At 41.6% G+C, this 20,796-nt stretch overlaps 2 protein-coding genes across 3 annotated transcripts in view; both read left to right on the plus strand.

Moving 5' to 3' along the window:
* Window positions 1–37: 37 nt before the first annotated feature.
* On the plus strand, window positions 38–4,760 carry qtrt1 (queuine tRNA-ribosyltransferase 1). Of its 2 annotated transcripts, XM_041062765.1 has the most exons (10): window positions 38–160; window positions 428–636; window positions 765–833; window positions 982–1,120; window positions 1,222–1,416; window positions 1,796–1,934; window positions 2,026–2,101; window positions 2,203–2,312; window positions 2,730–2,814; window positions 3,657–4,760. In XM_041062765.1, exons 2-10 carry the CDS (start codon window positions 529–531, stop codon window positions 3,807–3,809), a joined length of 1,074 nt encoding a protein of 357 aa, XP_040918699.1. In that variant the 5' UTR covers window positions 38–160; window positions 428–528; the 3' UTR covers window positions 3,810–4,760. The 2 variants fall into 2 exon arrangements, with proteins under 2 accessions (XP_040918699.1, XP_040918698.1); XM_041062764.1 differs by lacking the exon at window positions 38–160 and having other exon boundaries at window positions 342–636.
* A 1,372-nt stretch (window positions 4,761–6,132) lies between these two features.
* Window positions 6,133–20,796, plus strand: part of LOC121198265 (potassium channel subfamily T member 2) — a 33,752-nt gene continuing 19,088 nt past the window's right edge. The window contains exons 1-7 of the mRNA XM_041062263.1: window positions 6,133–6,221; window positions 16,550–16,629; window positions 17,492–17,594; window positions 18,817–18,865; window positions 19,315–19,374; window positions 20,124–20,198; window positions 20,466–20,549. Coding sequence (XP_040918197.1) covers window positions 6,133–6,221; window positions 16,550–16,629; window positions 17,492–17,594; window positions 18,817–18,865; window positions 19,315–19,374; window positions 20,124–20,198; window positions 20,466–20,549 — 540 coding nt within the window. The remainder of the gene's footprint in view (window positions 6,222–16,549; window positions 16,630–17,491; window positions 17,595–18,816; window positions 18,866–19,314; window positions 19,375–20,123; window positions 20,199–20,465; window positions 20,550–20,796) is intronic.

The raw sequence follows: 20,796 nt of genomic DNA on the forward strand, positions 1-20,796 counted from the left end.
GCGGTTACCGGTAATGCAGTTCACACTAATATCATTTCGTGTTCTTTTAAGTGCATCAGCTAAATATTCTGTCAATCGAAACGGACGGAAAACTCGCAAAACAAAACTTCCTCTACACAAACACCATCCGGTCAGGGGAGACGACATCCGATCGAAACCGGTGAGTATAGACCCGCCTCATGTCTGAAAATCCTACCAGACTATTGGCTAATTTTGTGCCTCTCCACCAAGATATATTTCTGATTGGATAAGTAAAAGGTGTGCGCTTCATTCTGATCAAATTGCTGATTTCGGATTGGTCAATGCTAATGTCAATTGCAGCCGATTACGTCACATGTTCACTGCAACATGGCTGCCTCTGTAGAGTGTGGAGTTGATTCAAATACTCCAGAAAACCACATGTCCCTAAAGAAAGCTCTGTCTGCAGGTGCTCCTCTCTCACTGCGAATCGTTGCTGAATGCTCAGTGACAAAAGCAAGAGCTTGTGATCTAATACTGCCACACTGCGCCGTCAGCACCCCGGTTTTCATGCCTGTCGGTACTCAGGGGACTCTGAAGGGAATCACTGTGGATCAGCTGGAGGGTCTTGGATGTCAGATTTGTCTTGGGAACACATACCACCTGGGCATGAGACCGGTAGGTGACACTATTATAACATCAGTCCCGCTTTTCTTATGATTTATTTGGCTTTAACTGTTGCTGTGCGAATTCACGACATCTATTTCTGTAGTAAATGTGTTTTTCAATTTCAACTCTGGACACAGGGACCTGATTTGATCGAGAAAGCCAATGGATTACATGGGTTCATGAACTGGAGGAGAAATCTTTTAACAGTGAGTGTGGCTTTTTTAAATAAATCATGAATGATGAAAGAGTTGAAAGCAACAGGAGATTTTTTTTTGTTTGTGTGTTCACAAAAGCACAAGTGGTCCTGTCTTGCTTTGTGCTGAAATCTTGTGTCTCACTTCCTTCATCTTACAGGACAGTGGAGGCTTTCAGATGGTGTCTCTTGTTGAACTCTCAGAGGTCACAGAGGAAGGGGTCAAGTTCAAGTCCCCCTATGATGGCAAAGAGATCCTTCTAACTCCAGAGAAATCCATCAGCATACAGAACAGTTTGGGTCAGCACGGAGTAAAATAATTTGAATCAGTGTTAAGTAACAAACAACAATTTGCCAGTGGCTAACAGGCTGCCTCTCCATGTTTCTCGGTGTTTTTCCAGGGTCAGACATCATGATGCAGCTGGACGATGTGGTCAGCAGTACTGTGACAGGACCGCGGGTAGAGGAGGCTATGCACAGATCCATTCGCTGGCTGGACCGCTGCATAGCAGCCAATAAAAATCCAGACAAACAGAACCTTTTTGCCATCATACAGGGAGGGTTGAATGCAGACCTGCGCAAGGCTTGTCTAGATGGTAAAAAAATCACCTACCTTTGTCACTGTAATTTGGAAAGTGGCCATAGAAAGGTTACATGACATGTTTCTCTGATCCATGTGTCCATGAATATAAATGAGCTTTTACATCCTGATCCAACAAGGAAGTATGTATGAATCAAACAAGTGGGAGGTAGCTTAGATAGTAACAGTCTTGTTCAAAGAGTCAGGATATGAAGAGGAATCCAGTAATACAGAACTGTTTACTGTCACATTTAAAGGCCGTAAACACTGTCCAAAGATACTGGCAGAATTGCATTTTGGCAAGCCCAACAGAAATTCACACAAATAGTTGTACTCTAGACTCTGATGATAAAAAGTGGAACTTGCACGGTAGATATCTTATGCCCTTCATGTAGAAATGACTCAGCGCGATGTTCCTGGTTTTGCCATCGGAGGCCTGAGTGGAGGAGAGGAGAAGGATGACTTCTGGAGGATGGTAACGCTAAGCACTGACCACCTGCCACGAGAAAAGCCTCGATACCTCATGGGTGTGGGGTACGTTTGCAGTAAAAGATACAGTACAATTCCCAATGAGAACTGTGCTGGCTATGATGTTATTAATTGACACAAGAATTTAACTCTGCAGGTATGCAGTGGATTTGGTGGTGTGTGTCGCTCTGGGATGTGATATGTTTGACTGCGTGTTCCCCACACGCACTGCAGTAAGCTCTCTTTACCCCACAGACTGATAAATCTCTTTTAAATTGTCATTTAATAGTTATAATTCCATATCAAGACCTGAGATTTTTTTTTTCCCCCTCAGAGGTTTGGTTCTGCCTTGGTGCCTTGGGGATCTCTCCAGGTAAAACATAAGCAGTATGCCAAGGACTTCCAGCCCATAGACCCAGACTGCCAGTGTCCCACCTGCAAGAGGTAAGTTGAGAACAAACAACAGATCATTGTGTCAACCTGGAGGTTTGTCTTACATGATAAGTCTTGCAGGTTGTTCTTCTTTGGTATATCAAAACATTTAAAAGTAAATAAAGGATGCTTTTTTTTTTATTTTTAATCTATGATTTTCAATGTATAATGTCTAATGACACTATGTAATAGACTTACAGGTACCTTAAATAACTGCTTTAATTTCACATGGTTGAAAATATTCTGACAATTTAAGAAGAGTGTGTTGTGAGAGAAGTATGTATATTTGCAGATAGGCATATTTTGTCAGTTCTGCACTTTGTTGGCAGTGAATGATGCCTGGTGTTAAGACATTTTGTACCATGGATATGTTGTGACACTGTATTACTGGAAGGCAGATGTGAATAATATTCTTGTTTTCTGTTTCAGACATAGTCGAGCTTACCTGCATGCTCTGTTTAAGAGTGACACTGCAGCCATGCATCACATCACCATCCATAACATTGCCTACCAGGTGAGTCTCAGAAAGGTTAATATAATTGCTTGATTCCAAAATGAACACAAAATGTATAAAATTCAACATAGAACATGTAGATGTGACACAGTACACTGAAATGGCTCAGTGGCCACTTTACTGGGTACACCTGTACAATATATTGCAATGTAATACATCATATCCTCCATAAATTGTACTTTTCTGAAGTTTTTTAATTTTCCGTATTTGATGACTTTATCAGAAATGTGTTTAATTCAATTATATGTTTGTCACTGTGTATGTTCTTGATGCTGATTATAACCACACTATTAATCCATTTGGCCAAATATATATATCTTTTTTTTTTTAACAATAAATTTACAAACAAACTATTTTGAAATGGTCTGCATTTGTGTTTTAAATTTATATACGTACATCAAATCACCACAGTTTTTTAAAAATATTTTTTAAAAATTATTTTCATATTTTCTTTAAAAGAGTTGATATATCTGAGAAACACTTCACAGATCAAGTGTGTTTTATCAGTTAATTCGTTTCCCGTGTGTGTGCCTCATATCAGCATATCAGTACTCTCTGTACCCCAAAATAGCACGAACTAGCTCTGCTGCTCTGGCATAATCAAAACACTGAAGCCGTTCTAGCAAGGGGGCTCTAGGGATGCCTGTGTTGGTTGGCCTGTGGGCCGTCACTCTGCCACTTCAGCACTGCTGTGCTAAATAGTAGCATGTAAACATTTTTACTGTGTGCTCTGAGGACGCTGGCCTGACCCGTGGCTGACTGATGCATGCATTATTATAATCAATATAATGTATCAATATACATTATTTTCCCTCTGTGCACCAAACATTTCTGTTTTTCAGCTCACCCTGATGCGCTCTGTGAGACAGAGCATTGTGGAGGGCCGCTTCCCCGAGTTTATACGGTCGTTCATGAAGCGGATGTTTCCCTCTCGTGACCAGTACCCCAGCTGGGCTGTGGACGCTTTTGCCTCTGTCAATGTCACATTGGAATAGAACTTGGAAGGAGACAGTTTTACTTTAAATGGACATAAATGTCAGTGACTGAAACATTTTGTATCTTTTAAATGACTTGTTTTTAAGGATGATTGTTTTCTACTCTTTGTTTATATTTGTATTTGCCTCGCCCGTTTTGTAGGCGGTGAAGCAAATGGCTTTTGATCCAAAGGGATAAAGCCTGATTGCCTTTTACAACAACCTTCTTTACTCAGCCTCTGAAAATTACAGAGTATATATTATGAAAATGTGAGACTGAATGGGGTTTAAATGAGGTTTGAAACACATGAACTATCTCCTCTGATATGCTCAGACACTTTTTGTTGTTACCATGGCTACACAGCTAGGCCCACCCACTTGAAATGAAATGTTTTTCCTTCCTGTCAACCTCTTTGTATTTTTTTTTTTTTTGTGCCTGAGCATATTACAGATAAATCTATGTGTATTCTGGTGTTTTAACCTACATCCTAACTGACTAGTTGTTGTCACCTAACTGTTTGATCACATAAATGAACCTAGCTCACAATAGATTGTGTGCTTGTATCATGATGACCACCAGAGGGCAAAATAGACAAAATCAGTGACAGTAAAACTGAATGATATTCAGTATAAATTTCCTAATAGAGCAAGCAGCAGTTCAGCTGTCTCTCGGTAAAAATAACATATGATTACAGTTAGATTAGGAATATGAGCTGAAATGTAGGAGGGTGCAAAAACACTGACAAAAGAATTATTCACAGTCCAAATTCTGCATCTATCTAAATAGAATCAAATCATTCTTAAGGCCCTTTGTTCTTTTTTTCCTCATCAATTCAATGGGCAATAATGCTTTCTGACCCTCTGAGTGAATGTCTTGTTTGGAGCTTACAGAGGTGCTGGTCTGTCAAGGCTCATTTGTGCGTGATTAATATTAATCATTGGAAGTTAATTTGAATAACACCTGTTGTCTGTGGCTTTGAGTCAACAGTGCTCTTAAGCACCATATTTGAATTTCATTATGGCTTCTGTTATGGCTACAGGCTCTACAAGATTAAACCTGTGACATGTACTGAGTGGCAGGCAAACTCATATGTAGCACAGCAGTGTAGTACCACAATACAAATACTGGGTTTGGTGCATAATGAGAGTAGTTTACAAGTGGTTAAGCCTTAAGTGTTTAGTAATTAGTCATAATATGAGTGGAATTAAATATTCATGAGAGGAAATATGCTATGATAATAGTAGGTCCAAATTGTGTTCTTACATTATAGCCCACATTCACTTTAACTTCTATTTGTGAATGCGATGATTGCATTGTTTTTAAACAGCTAATGGCATTTTGGTTCTTTTTCCTGAGAAGGGATGTTTTCCCTAGAACATCCTCAGCCTCAACTGTGTATTTTGATTATATTTAGCATATGGATGCTTAGTGAGAGAGCAACAGCACTCAGAGCTCAGTTGGCAAGCCGTGCAAAATCGTGTTAAGTGTCTGAAAATGAATGTAAACGACCAAAGCCTTGCTCTAAACAAATTGGATGTGTTCTCACACAATACTCAGCTTGTCATATGTGCTTCCTTAAACTGACTCTAAAAAGAACTACAACCCCATAATATTTAGTGGAAGTCTAGTTAAAATAAGGAAAACTACAGCTCTCCATGCAGAAATAATAAATGTACGTAAGCGTCGTTGTAGACTCACGACTGAGATACGCGCAGGTCTCCACAGAAGTATGATAGACATTTCTTGGGATCACGTGTGTATGTGTAACAATTATCATTCAGGATTGCAGAGAACAGTACTGTGTTCATAACGCAGCGCAGATGTTGATGGTTCATTATTCTGGATTTTTCTAGGGTATTATTGTTTTTTTTTTTTTATTATTGTCGCCTTTTTTTGTTATTTCTGAGATGAAAAGTCATCGCAACAGTACAGTATTCCTCAACGGCTGCTTGCACATTTGCTGTCAGTGCGTCCATGCGGAGCTCAGGCAGGGAGGATGCTGGTGTTGAGGGAGACAACCAGTTGCTCTCCAGCTGTCACAGTAAAAGTGGAGCCTCCCCCACGCACCGACGGATGAACAACCTCGACCTGTTGCCTCGGCTGAAAGAAAAGTAAAGCTGCATTGTGACGGGAGCCAGAAAAGAGAGAAGTTGATTTTTTTTTCTGTTTAGGAGGGAGGTCGAAAACGAAACCATGAGGTGTATCAATGTGTTCTTTATTAATCTACGTTTATAGCAGAAAGAAGAGGAACGGAGTTGGATTTGTGGGGTTCCACCTCCTCAGTGTGGAGGTGCGGTTTGCGGTGATATCAGCCTCTGTCTCTGGGCTCTGAGGAGGGAGACCATGGTCGAACTGGAGAAGGAGGTCCTCCCGCTGCCCCCTCGGTACCGGTTCCGAGACCTGTTGCTTGGGGACTGGCAGACCGACGACAGGTAAATACTTTCACCGTTTACGCACGGCGCACTGAATCCCTTTGCGCATCTGTGCGCCACGAGAGCACCCCATCACCTTGTGTAAAAAGTACTCATTTGTTCTGCGTTTGTATTTTCTCTCTGTCATCTCATGGATTCAGGTGTAATAATGTGTTGGGGTATTTTACTGTCAGCTGTGCAGCTCTGTTATGGATGCTGCAGCAGGTTTATTCGTTCCCCTGTGAGCGCAGAAGAGACTGTGGCTAACACTGATAATGCAATACTTTCACACCAAAAGCAATATACTCATTAGACCATATATATAGAAAAATACTCAAAAGAGATTGAAAGACTAAATATGAATTCAGGAATTTTTAGTTCATTTATTTTCAAACATTTGAAACATTTTTTTTAATCCTCTGGTGGCATCCACTAGGAAGGAAATGAAGACCTACGGTATGTCACCATATTTGTGTTACTCCTCATGCCATAATTCCTGAGATTTACAGTGAACTATCTGCCACCTGGACAGGCAATTTCGAGAGGGTGGTCTCCGTAACTGGCAATTAACCTTTGCTTACACTCTATTTACAGGACTGCAGATTTGACGTGCCATATGATATGCATTGCTTAATTTGGCTCTTTCATTATGCTGCCTAATGGAAAACCTTAACCCTCATTTCACGCGTGGTGTCTCCTGTTGCTAGGTGGAAATGTGGACAAAAATGCTTGTGAACTTGAGTGGGTGTTTCGAATCAGATAATAGGTGGAACCTGTTACTGAAAGCATGGAAGAGGTGACCTATTCAGTTTAAGCCGTTGCCAAGATTTATAACAGAGACAGTGCTGCTATATTGTACATTAAATATTGGCCCCGTCTGCCAATAGTGCTTATATTATTGAAACTATCAATGCTAAATCCCACAGTGCTGTCCTTTTATGTGATAAATCAAATTATTTTACGATGTATCTGTTTCCCTGACTTCTTAAAGGGTCTTACTCTGCACAGCTGAAGCCTAAACAGGCCTGCTCACCCTGGTCGTGCTCCTCAGGCCATCTGTAATTTGTCGGCTACTGCCCAAGGACTAATGTTTCCAAACCGGAGTGTAGTGTGATCTCAGTCACCTGATTACAGAGGTTCAGTGATGGGTGCGTGGGGGGGTTGCTGCTTTTTTCTGGGAAATCCATGAGACATAAAGGGACTTTTTATAGTCTACATCCTCTAAAGAAAGCGAACAAAAAACAATAACAGCTGGCAACACAGTGAATGATTTCACTAAATGAATGTCACAGAAGCAAAATAGGTGTACAGTGGCCATGTGGTTGTGATTTATTTGGTTGGTTTGAAGGCTGCTGAGACAATCGGAAGGGATGGTGTGTCAGTACCACAGATGTTCTGTAATACCCTCCAAACACATGTTTTTCGGGGATATCCTGTTATTGATCACTTTGAAAAGCTCTAGAAGGCTCAGAGGTTCCAATTAAACCAGTGTGTGGGTTGTGTATGTTATATTTATTTTGTCACATTGCAGAGCTGCAATGTTCAGCACAAACATGCCTGTTTCATAACCTAATTATGAGCATTTGTATCTAGCATAGTATTGTGCATCTGATGTGTGTAGTTTCAGTGTTAAATCTCTGAGTATGTGTCTAAGCATCGGTGTGCATGCATGCTTTCACATACAAACATCTAGACACTTGAGCGATTGAGCGATTGTCAGAGGGTAAAGGTGTTGATCTCAATGCCCATGGAGTATTACATGCAGTAAAATGGACTGATTCGAAGGAAAGAACTGTAATTGATTGTGACAGAAAGCTTAATTATGGCTGAATCACACAGTTTGTCTGCCATGGTCCATTAATCTAGGAGTAGCCTTTAAGTAACCCCCCCCCCCTTCCCAAGAACCAGATGCTCCCAATGGGCGCAGGGGTACAGACAGCACCATACAGTATGACTGCAATGGTCCCAGCTCAAACACACTCTCATACATAAGAATGTCAACATGTGTACGCATAAGTTATCTCCTTGACACATATGGCTGCAAACATATATTACTGAGCACCATAATCCCTCTTCTGTCACCCTCTGAGGGCCTTCTCCCTGCCCTCCACTCCTCTCCGCATGAATCCGTCTGGGTGTGTGTGTGCGTGCTTTTGTGTGTCTATACGTTGCCCTCCATTAACATCAACCCTCCACCCCCCACCCCTCCTCTGCATCTTAGTTCTGATTGAAGTGCCTCCAATACCATGTTTTTTACCCTTTCAAGAGCTCTCCTGTAATTCAGTGGAATACATTTTGCTGGAGCCGTTGAAAGGCTCTCAGGTGAGGCAATTTTCAGCACAGACTTTTAAAGATGGGAGTTGATTTGATAATTTTATTTCACACATAGGGATCTCCTGTCCTCCTGATTGTATTGTTGCTAGTATCCATAGTGCCTAAGGTTTGTATTTATTTATTTATTTTTAGTGGACCTGTGTCCTAGGGCATTGTGGTTTGTTTGGGTGGGGGATGCCCTGGCCCTCATGCGTATATTAATGAATATTTTACACTTTAATTTGACACTGCTCTTTATCTTTGAAAATCCAGCATACCAAAAATAAATTTTGCTCGGTTTACTGTGTACAGACTGAAATTTGAATAGGAGTCTGCCACTGAAACTTTGGTTACAACAGCCAATTATCCTTATCTGTGTAGTTCCCTTAATTTCAATCAAGGTTGTGCCTGTTAATTGATCAGTAAGTTAATGTGTGTCCTGCCGTTACAGAAATGTGTCAAGGACAGAGAAGTAGGAGCATTTTAATGCCACTGTTCCAGTTACACTGACACAAGTTATATTTTCTGGCAGTGAGTCAGAGGCTTCTGTTTTGAGGAAATGCCAGATGACTAAACAATTAAATACAGATATTTTGAAGACTGATGATGAGGCTTTTGCCAAAGTGCTTCTTGGTTTTCCCTAAAATGAACTTGATATCAAACCCTGAAATGGATTAATTTCTTTAAGCTGTTAAGCTGTTTAAGTTGTTGCTACTAGCATTAGTCTTATCACAGCCAGGTTAAATCTGTTAATCTGCTCCTACTGTCTATGAATCTTCTATACCGTCATATTGTCATATTGCTCTTTTTGTTCACAAATGAACCTGTTTTCATACATTTTGAGTAACTCATTTGAGTTTTTTAAAGTAATTATGGATGAATGCATAGCAGTTACTATGTTACAAAACATTTCAGAGCAATTTACCATTCTCTTCAAAGTCTATAGCATGTTCAGAACAGTCTATAAGTGCACACAAAATTTCCAGCACAGCTCCGCTTGTACATCTAATTTGTTAGAAGTGAAATGAAATACAGAGTCTTCATTGCTCCACAATAGACAGACTCAGCAGGGGCTTTCCTCAGAGCCCAGGATTACCATACAAATGACAGCCTTTTGTCCTTAAAACAATCTCTTATTGGCTGTCGCCTCCACATCTTCCCTCAATCAATCTCTGTCTCAGTCTACTCTCTGCCATCCTTTCTACCCATGCTCCTGCTCCCTTCGCCTTCTTTTTAATTCTTCCAGTCAAGCCTTAATCTACTAAGGCCAATGTGGAGCATGATCCATCAATACTGTCAATATTCATGGCAGTTTTACTATGACTACACTAAGAGTCAGAGTCAGTCCTTTAGGGAGACTTTCAGAGCCCATGTAAGTTTCAGTCATACCATTTAGAAGACAGGTTAGAAAGCTGATAGTAATCTCTGACAAGAATTGTAGAATTGAGGATGTATTATGCATCCTGTCTGGAGAGCCAGAGCTAGCATAAAGGGAGGTTATTAGCGATACAGATGACTTGTGTGATGAGAAGAGTCAGACTGTGAAAGGGTGATTTTATCAGATTTGAAGCTGGGGGAGAGAGAAGGGGTGACGAAGGTGCAGGCAAACCTCATAACTTCTTCCATGACTCTCGTGTATGTCCTCACAGACATGCACGGTATTCTGCAGGTAAACAGAGTTAGGTCAACTCAAAAACACCCAGTTGCTAATGAAAATTCATTGGAATGGGATCTGCATCCTGGAGGCCTGGAGTAGACTAATAAAACCACAGCATCAGGGCTGAAAAAGGTCCCTTTCTATTATTTAAAAAAATAATTCTGAACAACATTTTAATTAATATTGGCGAAGAGGAACGGTTGGCAGCAGGGCTGAACATCAAGGATAGATCTATCTGAGAACAAATGAGAGGGCATGGTGGGAGGATGAAGGGCTCATATACAGTCTGAGCATGATCCTGTTGCAAAGAATATTGTGGACATGATGCCTGGTGAACATGAGCAGCCGCTCTTTTTCGTGAGAAGGCTGTGTACAGTACAGACAAGACAGTACCTCAAGGCAGAGTGAGAGACACTTCAGTTTGGTCGTGCAGTCAGAGTTTATTAAATTTGGTTCTGTGTTCCTTGTACTCCAGCAACGCCTGCATCCTGTGGCAAGGTGTAGATAACCTAAAATACATATATATACAGTAAAAGGTACAGAATATATTGTATATATATTAGCTGTGTCCTTTTTCACTGTTGTTGTTGAGCGATAGCCCAAGGCTGTAGAGAGAACAGAGTCAGTGTAGGGTGTGTCTCTGCTGGTCATCTAGACTCATGGTTCTTTCATGCAATTTCCCCACTGAGGGACTAATAAAGGATTATCTTATCTTATCTTATCTTATCTTATCTTATCTTATCTTATCTTATCTTATCTTATCTTATCTTATTTTTAGAGATTTTTCTTTTGCTATCACTGGGCTTTAATAAGTTGGATACTGAATTCCCTATCCAGCCTTTCGGTTAGACGAGCACTGTCAACACTTAAGAGCCTTCCTGCTGTGGATACTAACACAGCCATGGGGCTGACTAGCATGTGTCTGAGTACTTTTGGGCTCTTGCGGTGTTTGATGTTGCTGGAAGGTCTTCGTGGCATCAGGATGGGGGCAAGGAGCTGCTGCGCCACACTGTTGTGGGGGGGAATCACAAACGCAGTTGTCCACTGATCGCAGCTCCCCTATTCCCAAACTGAGTTAGCTTAATATACCACAGGAGTTGTCTTTCAAATCCATGCAGCCCCAGAGACAAACAGGGACAGGCAATAGAGATAATTCCTCTCATGTTTCACTCCTTTTGAATTGCACATGTGATCCTCAAAGCAGTGATTTGAAGATGACTTTGAAGCAGATTGATATCATTTTGGTTTGATCAAATCTTAAATGTCTGTACACATCTGAGGATAATGTAATCGGAAGGGAGAGGGAGATAGAATATCATTGGATGGCTTTGAATAGAGTTGTGCACCAATTCAAGCCGTATTATATTTCAAGATATGGCAGATGAATGGGTCTTTTAAATTAGTTTGTAATGGGCCCAAGTAGTGCTTTTCTGTGATTTCAACATTTAAGGAGAATGCTTTGTCCTCCACTGAAGCCTCTTTGTTCTGTTCAACCTTCAGGTAAACAAAGGGGATTATGTGAATGTGTCAGCAGATCCTCCTATAAGCAATGAGTAGTGAATAATCACTTCAGGAAAGGATGAGGCAAGGCTGGTTACATCAGGGAGCAAAGGGGGAGGAATGACTGGAGCACTTCCACCAATGATGGATGGAAAGTTTTAATACACAGGAACCCAGAGGTTGTTCAGGAAATGCCTCTGAAAAAAATCTACAGGTCACGCTTACTTACTGTCATTTATTGTGGGTTACGTTGCATATTCCTTCAAAATAATGACTGTTATTTTCCTGCTGTGCTTTGGCCGGGCTACTGAGTCTAGAGGTGGAGTGATTGTTGGAGGCAATAGACCTGTATGTATACTCAGAAGATGAAACAGCAGATAAATCAGTCACGATATAGACTGAACACACACAAAGAGACAAGCAGAGAAAGTGAATCTTGAAAGGTCTCAGTCATCATTAAGCTATTATCAAAGTACTTGCTTGTTTCATTGGAGTGTTAAAATCAATTTTTGCGGCAGTGATGAGTGCTATTAAAGACATTTGATGTTTTTTGTTTCATCTGACTGCAGTCGGCATGAAAATGGGCCTCTTACCACAAGGAATGGATCTCTCTGTAGCGGGTGTATGTACACATATTCTCATTTTTCAGTTCTTTTTCTTTTGTATTCCTTCTCCACCTGCCATCAACACAGTAATGTGTCTGTGTATCTGGGTCAGGGACAAGCTGTCCTGTCGACCAATGGCTGAATGAAGCAGAGCACTCCTTGCCTCTCTTAAGCTGTTACAGCAGCCCTATGGTGATGTGCAATTTATTTGCCTCTTGCCATCCCATTGAATTTCCCCTGCTCTGATTTGTAGTCTGTATACATTTTTATTATATGTCTTTGTCTTCTTTTCCCATTCTTTGCTCTTTTATCTGTGCCCTGTTTTCACAGAGGATCCCCTTTTTTATCCATTCATCTTAAGCAGTACAGTACGCTGAGTAATAAACTTCAAACTGGTTTATGGCCAAGAGCAATTTTCCATGGAATGGTTCCTCTGAAGCTACACGTTTCTTACGGTCGATGGGACCAGCTTCTTAAAAAAAAAAAAAAAAAAAAATTCCACTGTTCGCTGATGTCAGTCTACTTTTATAGGTTAAAAATATTTTCATTCATCTTGGCTCTTGCCTTTTCCAGTCTGTAAATCTAAAAAGGTTTGTGAAATAAATGCCAGCACAGTCATTTGTCCTCGTTTCCACATCAAAGCAGTTAACATTTCACAGTATAGACCTGGCAGGAAGCCTCTAGCTGAATTTGTATCCATATTTATGATTTAGATTTTTCTCTTTTAATTGTGGCTATAGAGATTCATCCCTTCTCTTTTCTTACACTATGCTTTAATATTCATTACAGATTTTTTTTTCCAAAGGCTTGCTTGGTTTCCATTAATTAAACTGAATGAACCTTGATATCTTTGATTTTCCTGAGGTTGACCAGGTAGAATTTTTCTCTTAGTTACCTTATTTCTTGGTATGAATGCTATTTCTGAGTTTTGTATGGAGGTTGTGATGAGCTGGAGCGCAGTGCTGCGCTGCTGTGTATGCATAGAATTGGGTTTCTTTAGTCTCTTCCACTGTGTCATTAGATGGCCAGTGCTGTGTCATTATGGAGCACAGGCATGGGTGGAAGCAGCAGGAGAACAAGGTTCATCTCTCTCTCTCTCTTTCTCTCTCTCTCTCTCTCAAAGATCCTCCTCCGCATGTCTCCCTCTATCTGTCTGTCCATCTGTCCTCGTCTATAAATTTGTCTGTATTTTTGTCCTCTCTGACTTTCAGACTTCAACTCTCAGAGTGTACATGCAAATGCACAAATGCAAATTCCCTCCCTAGGCTCAGGTTTGAAATGTTACACCATGCCCCTTTCTTTGTGTACTCTTGTTTCCAGCTGTTAAACCTGCTGGTTTTGCTTTATTAAAGCCCATGAGAGGATCTTTGTTGCCTGGCTCAAAATAATTAGTTTGATAAACCTATATTTTGAATGAGGAGCAGGGGAGTGAGAGAGAGAGAGAGAGAGAGAGAGAGAGAGAGAGAGAGAGAGAGAGAGAGAGAGAGAGAGAGAGAGAGAGAGAGAGAGAGAGAGAGAGAGAGAGAGAGAGAGAGAGAGACCTCTTTGGTGTTATTCTCTCATGGTGACTCTTAAAAGATACACTGAAATGGTTGTTCCTTAATCCAGTGAGGTTTTTTTTTTTTTCAAAAGCAGATTTTTTAAACAATTACTTAATCATTTATTTTCCTTGTGCTTTTTGGAGACCCTTGGGGGGGCTGATATGTGGCGTTTGCCCAGAGGTGCCATCGTGATGTGCTTGTGTGTCTTTTGTTTTGAAATAATGCTCTTTATGAGTTTTTAATGTGTTTTTCTCCCCCATCCTCCCCTTAGATTAAAGATACCGACTCTCAATCTATCCCACAGCTCAACTCTTTATTGGGCTATATTTCCACTTTACTTTTCATCCTCTGTTGTACACTCAAGTGGAAAAGCTCTCGCTTAGAGAAACACATCAAGGGCAAAATGACCTCTGAAATTATCCTCTTCTCCTGGAAAGTTATCTTCTCACAGAGCTTGAAGGGGCTTTAAGGACTTTGATGAACAAAGAAATGCAGGGATGACTGGATTTAGGAACGTATGTCACTTTAAGTGTCCTAAGACGATAAAAAAATAAAATAAAAAGAGATTTGGCATAGGATCGAATAAACACTGTTATTGTTGGACATGGAGGTGCAGGGGCCTGATGGATTTGGTTGTAAAACAGGACATTATCTTGATGGAAATTGAACATTTAAGCATTTACTTTTTTTCTTATTTTTCTTTTCTTTTTTTTATGAGGATGATAATCCAAAACATGCCACACTGGAGCTTTTCACAAGAAGTCAACACATGAGCAATGATCACATCAGAGCCAATAGAGCTGTAGCATAGTATAGCTGTGGGAAATCTGACTAAATGCATATTTCTAGTTATAATATTGGAGGAAGTTTTCACCGACAGTCCTCTAGCCTTTCATTTGATTTAAATTTTTTTCCACCAATAAGTTTAAGTTGTTCTTGCTAAAAACTTCAAAGTAAGAAGGAAACAATATCCGTATCAAATCAGCCTTCTGTAAAGTTTTAACTGCCTGAACTTTTTCAAATCTTTTCTCATAGGATGAAAACCCATTTTTTCTCAGGTTACCTACTTTAATTTTTGCAAATAAATGATATAATGCCATTGCAAGTATTCTGTTACTTACCAATCCTGCTTTTTTAAATGGATGAGTAATAAAATTTCCTACAGAAACTGATGAGAATGGTACACTGTGCTCATTTCCACCATGATATTGGCTATTCAATTGCTCTGCGCATAAAAGAACTCATGCAGTCATATGGTCGATTAGCTCAGTACGACTCACCAGATACAGATGCACACACACCGACATATACACACACAATCTTCCCCTACTTTCCCCAGGGTCTATGACTGCAAATACTACAGGGCATCCCATCTCTCCAGCAATTCAAACAAAGTCATTTTCTAATCAAAAGGTGCAATTACACACCCTTGGGCTTTTTCAAGCCTGGGGAGCTGAGCGTATGTGCATGTTCTTCTGTTTTCCATCATGTGTGCAAAAGCATTATTGTCAGCAGGCTGCTCAGAGCGAAGGGAGCTGTCAACAAGTTGGAGCGGGGCTATCGGCTCCGATGGCTGAACACACTTTACTTGTGTTTGCTCACATCTGCTCATGTGAGAGGGAGGGAAAAGACAAGGAATCCTGTGTTGCCATGGCAACCCTGAGGAATAGTTACCCCCCACCCCCACCCCCAAATGTTGCTGGGAATGTAGTGCGTTTTGGTTTTGGTCTATGTGTGCCTGAACATGTGGGCTTCTATGGCGCCACTCCCAGGAACCCTGGGCAGATTCCCCCCCAACACACATACACACACACATACACAGACACACACCGTCACCTCTTCCTCTTCCTGCAGACAGGAGAATAGATTGCTGTTGTTCTGCCTCTCTTTCATCTGTTTTTGTGTTGTGAGGAGACCACCAGCGAGCCAGACCTGCCGTTTTTCATCTTCAACCTGAGTCATCCACTCTTCCCTCCATAGGATGAAAGGAGAGAATTCTCCCCCGAGGTGGTCAGACAGGAAATACAGTCACCTTCAATCTGTCTGCTTATGTGTCTGTCTCTACACATGTAAGAGCTGTCTGGAGAGTGTCTATTTGTCATTTTCATCATGTCTCTTCATGAGCGTCCATGTCAGATAGCTGTGTGAATGGTCTAATGAGCCTAATGACCTGGTTGCAGGTGTGTATTTTAGACCTGTGTGTGTACAGTAAGTGTGTGTGTGCATGTCCCTCTAACAGGAGGGTGCCAGAATGGAAAGGGAGAAAGAGCAGTAATTATGGCCTCCCATGTTCAGCAGAAACATCAGAGGGAAGTAATTTGTTGCTCTATATTTAATCAGTGGAGATAACGAGACTGACTGCAGCTGTCTGGGCCTATGGGCAGGTGGACAAGCAGGAGCACCATTTCCTCCAAAACCCATTAGTCTTTAATGCAACCAGCCAGTGTCTTATTTCCATAGTTTTCAGTGTTCAAATAACCATTATCACCCTTTCTATCTCCAATTTGCTCAACTGTACACTTTGTCTTCCTCACCTTTATTCTATTCTTTTATCTTCCAGCCTTCCACTTGTGTTCTTGCTTCTGTCCCTTGATTTGACTCCATAAAAGAAGTATTTTATCTCTTCAGTCACCTGCAGCGCCTCCTGTGCACATTTTCCTCTTTTGTCTCTTGTCCCCCTCTTTACCCCTAGCTCTCTCTTACTGTCTCTGCACATCTCTCCATTCCTTTTAGGGTGCAGGTAGAGTTCTATGTGAATGAGAACACTTTCAAGGAGCGCCTCAAGCTGTTCTTCATCAAAAACCAAAGATCCAGTGAGTTGCCTGTGTTTGGGTTCTTTGTCTGCAGTTATTTGGGTGAATTTCCTGTCTGCTGTCTTTTTTGTTTCCACATGAGTTGCTCTCATTTTTGATTGAAGAGACGTGTTTCATTTTAGTGCGTGATGTGCTGTCACTCTTGCGCTGCATTTCATCAGCAGTTGTTCAACTTGTCCACTCCTTGTGATTGTTTTATGTGTCTGTGTAGTGATTTAGATCATCTGAGGACTCGCTTATAGAAATGTCAGATGTTTTCTCTTGCATAAATAAATCAAGAAAATAGTTATTCCAAAAACCTTTAATTTGAAGTAGAAAAATGTTTACATCTTAGGTTTATTTTATAGTTAATTATAACCTTCAACATTTTTTCTTAAGGGCCTAATCACTGCTTAAATAACATACTGTAATAGTATCATAAACTGAGGTGTTAGGGATATAAGATTAACTTTCAGCAGACAAGACAAAAATTTCTGCTACATCAAACCAACCAGTGTCAGTCAACCATAGCTGCAAAGGCTTTATTGAGAAGCTGTGATGAGTCGTGTTTTGGAGAACAATCTGACTTTCTGGTAGTGGTGATAAATGGCTTATGAGCTGCTGTTTCGCTCCCCAGAGCTAATCTGTGTTTTCACCGTTTGTGTCGTGTCTTTTAAACCTTTTTGTCGTGACTTAGGTGCATGGAGCGCTAAACTATTTCTAAGAATCCTGCAGAGTTTTATTTAGCGTCACAATTTGGAACAATTGAAGAATATTAGAAACTATTAAATCATATTACATTTTTAATTAAAATTTTGTCTTTTATAAATTCAGCTGCTGATATTTCTTTTTAATGACTGATTATCTTCTTTTTGCATTGCAGGTCTGCGGGTGCGAATGTTTAACTTTGCTCTGAAAGTGCTGAGCTGCCTCCTTTACATTGTCAGAGTCCTACTGGACAACCCGCAAGAGCAAAGGCAGGACTGGTGAGAGAAATGGTGATAACAGGGGCTTAATGAGGTGACACAAAGTCCCTGTGAGTGTGGAGGCCTGATAGTAGAAACAAGTGCACCAGGTCAATAGATGAGATAACAGTGTGTATAGAGTAGCCCGTAAAAGGATTGAGTGTGAGATTATGGTGGGAGAAGAGGGTGGAGATGCAATCAGGAAAGTAAACTGATATTTGGACCAAGCAGAGGGTCAGTCCAGTTTTGGTGAGAGGAGCTAGACAAGAAGTTACTCTCTTAGCCATTTTGTGTTTTTCTTTCCCCCCCTGCAGCGTCAGCGGAGTAAACTGCACCAAGCAAAATACATCATCCCGTCCCTGGAGTGAGTTTGACTGGTAAGCATGTGAGTCTCTAATTAGGAGTGATGGCTTTGGCCTGCAGACAAGGACCATGAAACCACATACCCTGGAGGACTGGCATCTCCAACACCGGCCCACCGGTCGGAAATGTTGTATAACGCAATCAATGCAACTTCACTTAACTGATGCAATTCACAATGCTGATATTGAGCATGACAGATCCACATTCATTTGTCACAATGCAACTCTATGGATTAGCTGTCAACATAATATATATGTAGTGCCTGTGCAGCCTAATCAACAGTGATCTAGTGGAGATAAAGTATGTAATATACAACAACAGAGAGGGGGAGAGAAACCAGGAAGTGAACATTTACTTCGGTCTACGCCATGTCTCCTGCTCAGGGACCTATTGATCTAATTGGTGGCTGGTGACACTGGCTAAGCTCTGGCTCCAAATGAATAAGGAGCCTGACAGAGTGAGCTCAGGAAAGGGATGGGCCACCTCCTGCTCCAGGCAGCAGACTCGTAGGAGCAAATCAGAGCGCAGGCAGGCAAGCAGCCAAGCAGCCATGATAAGCCCCAGGGTGTCTTTGAAAAAAAGGAAAAAGCGCCTTTCTCTCACAATAACGCTGTAAATTTCCATTTGACTGTGTGAATATTACTTTTCTCCTGCAATATGAGTGTGTTGGCAGCTGTGCACTCCACTGCTGTTCAGTTGTAAACAGCATAATTAAATTTAATGTAGTGGCGTGAGTTGTGGTTATGGTCCCTGTTGAGTTCTATTGTGTTGGGCAGAACAGAATTTTAATATCTTGTCCATTTTAGCGACCACTGTCTAATTTTGGTCTTTCTTTGCCTCGTTTCTCTCCTCTCTATTCCTTTCCTTTTCCGCTCTATAGGAAGCTGATCATCTGGGTGGATAGACCTCTACCGCTGTGGGCACTGCAGGTCAGATATGTCAGTACACTCTTGTGTAAACAAGGCCTCCATCTGTTTACACACATTTGTGCACACATGAATGCGCACACAGGTGCATGGCAAAATTTCTGCACTCCTTTCATTGGTCTATGGGCAATTAATTCACTCCACATCGTTTCAGGGCTTGAATACATGAAATGAGATCATTGCACTTGACATGTATTTACGCTTAAAGTATGATTACAGGCACACATATATGTACACAATCAGACACCAGGCTGTCTCTTGCTTCACTTAAACCTGTTCCCTCTGAAGCTCAATCATCAGCACTCCTACTCATTCCTCCCACGCTCTCCTCTTCCATCTCTGCGACTCCTAATTTCTCTCTGCTCTGGTCTCTCTCTGACTACCTCGTCTCCTCTCCGCTCTCCCTCTCTTTCTGTTTCTCTCTTACTCTTCCCCTCTCTCTCTTTTCACAGGTGCTTGTGGCTTTCATCAGCTTTTCAGAAACTATGTTGCTCGTGTATCTAAGCTACAAGGTGAGTTACGTGTGGCCCCCAAAGGCCAGTCTGAAGCCTTTTGTGATGTCTACACGTGCGGCGTGTGTGTGTGTGTGTGGGCATGCATGTGTGTGATAGGCCTGAGGAGGGTGTTTGTCCTCTTTGCACTTCTCTGCTGCGTGTTCTCTCTGTTAAACTGAAGTTTTTTTTTGTCCTCCCCTGATGCTGCTCCTTCTCTCTTCCATTTTGGAAGGCACCTCAGCAGGCCTCGAGGCTTCCTCAGCACCGTCCTGTTATTGATACATCAGAAAGACTTTAGGGGAGGCCCCTGTGTTGCTGCAGTGGGGGGCCGATCCAGCAACGGGTTGCCCTGCCTTTGATGTACTTGACACTATAAGCCTATGAAGGGGTCTCTCTGCAGATTACTCTGGAGGCTAGAGGCCTTAGCATTTAGAGCTGACTGATTCCTGTGGACATACCCCGTGCCTGTCCACCTACGCTAGTCAGATTCAGGTCAGCCATACGCAGGCGGCAGACACATAAAAACAGCCATGGCTGACATCTTAATTGAACGGCAAAGCTTAGTGGAAACTGAGTAATGCTGCTTCTTCTCTCAAAGGGCACAAGGGAGTTGTATAACCCTTATGCATCCCGATCTATTCTATGGCACAAAAGCAGATCAATTTCTCCCCGCCTTCTCTCTGCAACTTGGCCTGTTATGTGGTAATCCCCTAAGGTCGCCATGACAATAGAGGTTCCTGACCCTTGTGTGTGGTTTATGTTTCCAGGGCAACGTTTGGGAGCAAGTATTACGTGTCCCCTTCATTCTGGAGATGATCAGCGCCGTTCCCTTCATGATCACTGTGAGTGGAAGGATATGCGTTACTGAGCACTGACAGCACGGGGAGTCTCTCAGGCAGCCATTTGTTTTTGGCTCTCACTCGCCACCACCCCCACCCCCCCACTACCGCACTTCACACGTTTAATACCTGCTACAGTGATACAGAAAGGATATCACAACAGACACATGCTCACACAGTCCCATTCCTTGTGAGAGATCCTGTATACAGCATATTAAAAAAGTGATGAGACATGGAGCCAAGAAGACTGAAGCTTTCTCCTCTTGACAGGTGATTTTACCCTCCTTCAGAAATCTCTTCATCCCCGTATTTCTCAATTGCTGGTTGGCCAAACACGCTCTGGAGAACATGATAGTGAGTGAAGCACTTTCTTCCTATCCAATTTTTCCATTACTTTCGTCTCAGCATCTCTGTTATGTTATTTTGTTGGCATGCGATCGCCCCTCTCTGTCTCTGCCATTTCAGCTCACCAGCTTTATCTTAAACATTCTGCCATACAGGTAAATCAGTCACAACATATTTAAACTTGCAACATGGGTTAGATAATGAAGTTTTTCACATCCTCGGCTTCCATCTGTTCCATCACATCCAGCCATGTTCA

The sequence above is a fragment of the Toxotes jaculatrix genome, chromosome 18 (assembly GCF_017976425.1).
Source record: "Toxotes jaculatrix isolate fToxJac2 chromosome 18, fToxJac2.pri, whole genome shotgun sequence".
NCBI classification, from domain to species: domain Eukaryota; kingdom Metazoa; phylum Chordata; class Actinopteri; family Toxotidae; genus Toxotes; species Toxotes jaculatrix.